A 4,439-nucleotide genomic window follows, 5' to 3' on the forward strand; every position below is an offset into this window, starting at 1 on the left:
TAAGTTGGAACCGTACCCTTATATACAGTATTTCAGCTTAATTTAATCTTAATATACAATATTATCATATACAGACTTTACTTTTTGTTGATCCCATTTTAGAAATCACTGCTAAAGATACAAAACAGTGACACTAGCCCAGGTTTTTTTTTTCCACTTAATAGTTCCTTTTCATCATAAGCATGGTAATTTTATTTTGTATTTTATCTGTATGTTTATGAATGGCCTCTTTTGAGGATTTTCTCAAAATCTTTATGAAAAACCAATTCTCTTCTCATGTTGATTTCTTTTTTTCAATTTTTTTTTTACTAGTATGCTAGGAATTTGAGAACACGTTACAGAAATAGAACTCATGTTTGTTCTCTTCAATACTGCCGTCTTGGTTTTTTAAAGTGTTTTTTTTTATTATGCCACTAACTTTCCTGCTGTTTGCCATTCTTGGTGAACCTTTTGCTATATTTGCCATTCTTGAATCATGTAATCTATCAAAAGTATGAAGTGTAGCAAATTATAAATTGTATGCATTGTCTTGGATGTCTGTCATCTGGTCCCAGAATAACACACTCTTTAATGGTCAGATGTTGGCATCCTTATCCACACTAAATAATGTTTGCATCTAGATCTGTAACATGATTGAAACTTTTCTAGCGAGATTTCAGTTTCTAAGAGGAGTCCTTTGGTTCTTTTTCTGACACCTTAAGTGCCTACAGTCTGAAGTTGTTTGTTTTCCACCTGTACATCCCTGTGTGCCTAGCGGTCTGCTAGCACAGCTAAAGCATGTTGATGTGGAGAGCTCTTCACGGAGCAAGCCAGCTTGTCTGCTTTGTTTGAAGAATGTGGTGGCAGGATGAGCAAGTAAAGAAAGGGAAAACAGCAGTATGTATTCAGTTAGTATTAATTGCTTTTGTATTATTTAATTAAGGATGCCAAGTACCTGTTCCACTTATACATGGCACTAAAGCAGTACAGAGAAGCTGCCAGAACTGCTATAATAATTGCAAGGGAGGAGCAGTGTTCAGGTAAGTCTGTTTTCTCTGATGTGACAGCATCTCTGACATTACATCCTTGTAGAACTTAGGGTACTGTTATTAATATAAGATTATACTTAGAAAAGACTTGTGTCAGTGCTTTTGATTATATTCAAGTTTAATTTTGAATTTGAAGTAGCTTTTTTGAAAAGGTTGGGACTTATACCTGTATATTAAATATTGGAAAAAAAGAAAATTGTCGAAAATATTTGCATTCCTTATGACATCCAATACAGTGATTAAGATTGTCTGTAACTTTACTTTTCTGTATATCATGGATCTCAGAATTGCAGTTTCTACATGTGGTTTCCGACTTGGATACTGATCCTTTAGTCTTTGCACATGATTTTTTTCAATGCGAGATGTGCCCAGGAGATTATTTCAGTTGAAGGATCAGACACCTGCTTCCTTAAGCCTTGTTTCCCCTGTAATAGTTAGCTGAAGTTAGAAATAGAAAAAAGTAAGAAGAGACAGAGCTAGAAGCAAAATAGCTGTAGCCTCCATTATTTGTGGTCCTCTGTAGCCATGGCAACAGCCCTACCATAACTCTGCTTGCTTTTTATTTCAAGTAAGTTAAGAAAAATATCTATAAAGGACAAACAGCAGCCTCAGGAGCATTCCAGGCAAATTAACATTAATGGGCTGCTCCTCATCATTGGGCTAAGGAAGGGAAAATCTCAAACCCTTGGCAAGCATCATCTCCCACTTCATCACAGCAGTGCATAATGCATTTGTGCTAATTATGTAAGTGGGAAATGTAAAGGCCCCAGGGTTTAAATATTTACTAGCTTCTCTGAATCTGAAAACTTGTATCTAAAATGCAGCATCCCATACCGTATTTCATATTCCCTAAGAGTCTAGATGTGTTCTGCAACAGTATAATAATAAGCACAATATTTTTCTCATTGAAATCACCAATCTTGCAGTAACTGTTCGTTCCACAGAAGCACAGTTTTAGATTGTCCTCCTCATCCCTCAGGAGGTTTCAGTGAGTTTGATTCTGAAGTTTACACCAATATAGTTTGTTCTTTACTTAAAAATCCATTTCAAAAATAATATTTAAGTCATACTGTTTGGTATTTTCCTTTGGGTATGCCATTTTACATGCAGTTTGCCTTTAAGTTGTTTTTATGTAATCACATGATTTTGAGACTGGTCATATTATACTGAGAGGCAGTAACACAGCATGAAAAACTAATGTTGTTTTCCAGCAACTAATTCTGGAGTGATATTTAACTGCCTCACACAAATTCCACAGGTTGATTCAATTGTAGTGTATAACAACACCAAACAAATTGCTCTATAGAGTAAAATGTTTGCTGGTAGAGAAATAGAGAGAGGTAGAGGAAAAAAGTTTGCTGAAATAACTGAATCTGAAGCTTTGTTTAAATGCCTCCAACTGCAAAGATTTTGACTTCCTTATGCTCTAATAATGCAGGGGAGGGGGGAAAGCAAGAAAAAACTGGTTGTTTTCAGCTACATTGATAATATAATGAAATCATGTGGTCTCTGGACAATCCTTGATAGTAACCTTGAAGCAGTATAATCTAGTGAATTAAAGTTTAAATTTTAATTCTCTCTCTGATAGGTTTTGGGCTGACTTGGTTGCAGAGGCAAGGAGTTGCCAAAGCAAATGATAAAGTAAAAGTATGTTAAATTAACATTTAAACAACAGCTTTTTAATATCTGACACTGAAGAACAAAAAGTGACATCTCTCAATGCTCAAATACTTTTCTCCTCTTTTTTCCTCATTGTGGAGGCAATGTATTGGATACAGCATCTTCCATTTTTAAAGTTTCATTATATGAATTTGTCATCCACATGCGTACTGTGCTACTGTTTAGACGACTTCTCCAAGTGTAATTTTTTCTCTTATTTAGCTCCCTGGCTGATATTGTTTAGGATACTCTGACAAGCAACTGCTTGTGACTTCCTAAATAAATTGTCCTGCAAAGGTTTTGCTTTAGGAACCAACGTAACTTCCTGCTCAGCTTCCATATATGTCATTAGTAAAGAAATTGTTATGAAAAAATACACTTACTGTTCATTGTTGTTTGTTTTTAAGGAAACTACCGAAATGCACATGATGTTCTTTTCAGTATGTATTCAGAGTTAAAGACCCAGAAGATTAAAATTCCTTCTGAGATGGCTACAAACCTTATGATTCTACACAGCTATATTTTAGTGAAGGTAAAGCATTGAGAAACTGAATTTATGCATAAGTTGCACAGTCTCTGATTTATTGAATTGTACATATGGATGCTCTGTATACATAAATTACATTGTCATATAGGTTGTATCACAGAATCCAAGTACAGGCTAGCGGCAAGCTTCAGGAGGACAATCCATAGTTGTTTCTGCCTCTTTGATTAGCATATTTTTTAAATACTGAATAATTAAAAACCTACATATGGCTTCCTGTATTCCTTTTGCATTCATACTTTACAAATGCTATGCTAGTAGTACAATTAATTATTATTTAATAATCATAATTATTGTTATCCATAAGCAGATCACTGCTTTTCAGTAAGTGAAATTAAGCAGGGTGGCTCAAATGATTTCTAGCAGTTAACCCACAGCCCATCAGGATATCCCTTCAGCCTGCAGCCAGCTTCTGGCCTCCCTCTCTGCCAGCGGTGAGGCAAGAGCAGGAAATAGTGGGCTGACGGCCAGAAAGACTCTTCTGGGAAAGAGCCACTCTCAAGTCTCTGGTCCTTTCCCTAGTGCATGATGCACCTCTGCTCCGTTTCCTGAAAGAGCCACGGGTGTGCAGCTCCCAGAAGGATGAACACCAAGAGCGGGCAGCAGGATTTAATGTCTAAAGGCTGCCGTTAATTCAGGATGTTTGTTGTATTCCAGATCTACGTGAAACGTGGTGATCACCTGAAGGGAGCACGTATGCTTATACGTGTAGCCAACAACATCAGCAAGTTCCCATCACGTAAGCACTGACAGCATGGAAGAGCATGCTGTGCTCACAGGACAATTAATTCATCACTGCATTAGAAGCTACTTTCTCCTCCGATGATCCTGTCCATAGGGCACACAGCAAAAAGTGTTAAATACACAGTGTGCTCTGGCATCCTCCACAGGATAGCTCTTTGATATACAGCCTCCAAGATGGGTTCCTCACCAGCAGTTTAATCTGGCCTCACCCCCCATAACTGCAGTACTGAGCTGCCTGAACCACACACAGAGTCTCTGGATTGTATGTAATGAACTGATTGGTTCTGTGACTTTATCACAAAATTTTACTTGATCTTCTTTTGCAAATATTTTTTGGGTACATGGAAAATGTAGACTAAAACAATTTTAAACAGTGCAGACCAGTTATGAGAGGTGGTTGTAATCAAAACTTTCCTGCTGCAATGGTGAGCTTCAGGAATGGAAAGCAGTGAGAGGTGAAACCA

General features: G+C 37.0%; 1 protein-coding gene across 1 annotated transcript in view; it reads left to right on the top strand.

Annotated features, from left to right (window-relative positions):
• The window catches only part of WDR19 (WD repeat domain 19), a 44,974-nt gene that overhangs the window by 34,369 nt on the left and 6,166 nt on the right, over nt 1-4,439 (top strand). The window contains exons 29-31 of the mRNA XM_029084575.1: nt 923-1,019; nt 3,095-3,219; nt 3,889-3,970. Coding sequence (XP_028940408.1) covers nt 923-1,019; nt 3,095-3,219; nt 3,889-3,970 — 304 coding nt within the window. The remainder of the gene's footprint in view (nt 1-922; nt 1,020-3,094; nt 3,220-3,888; nt 3,971-4,439) is intronic.

This window comes from Antrostomus carolinensis, unplaced genomic scaffold (assembly GCF_000700745.2).
Source record: "Antrostomus carolinensis isolate BGI_N321 unplaced genomic scaffold, ASM70074v2 scaffold10314, whole genome shotgun sequence".
NCBI classification, from domain to species: Eukaryota; Metazoa; Chordata; class Aves; order Caprimulgiformes; family Caprimulgidae; genus Antrostomus; species Antrostomus carolinensis.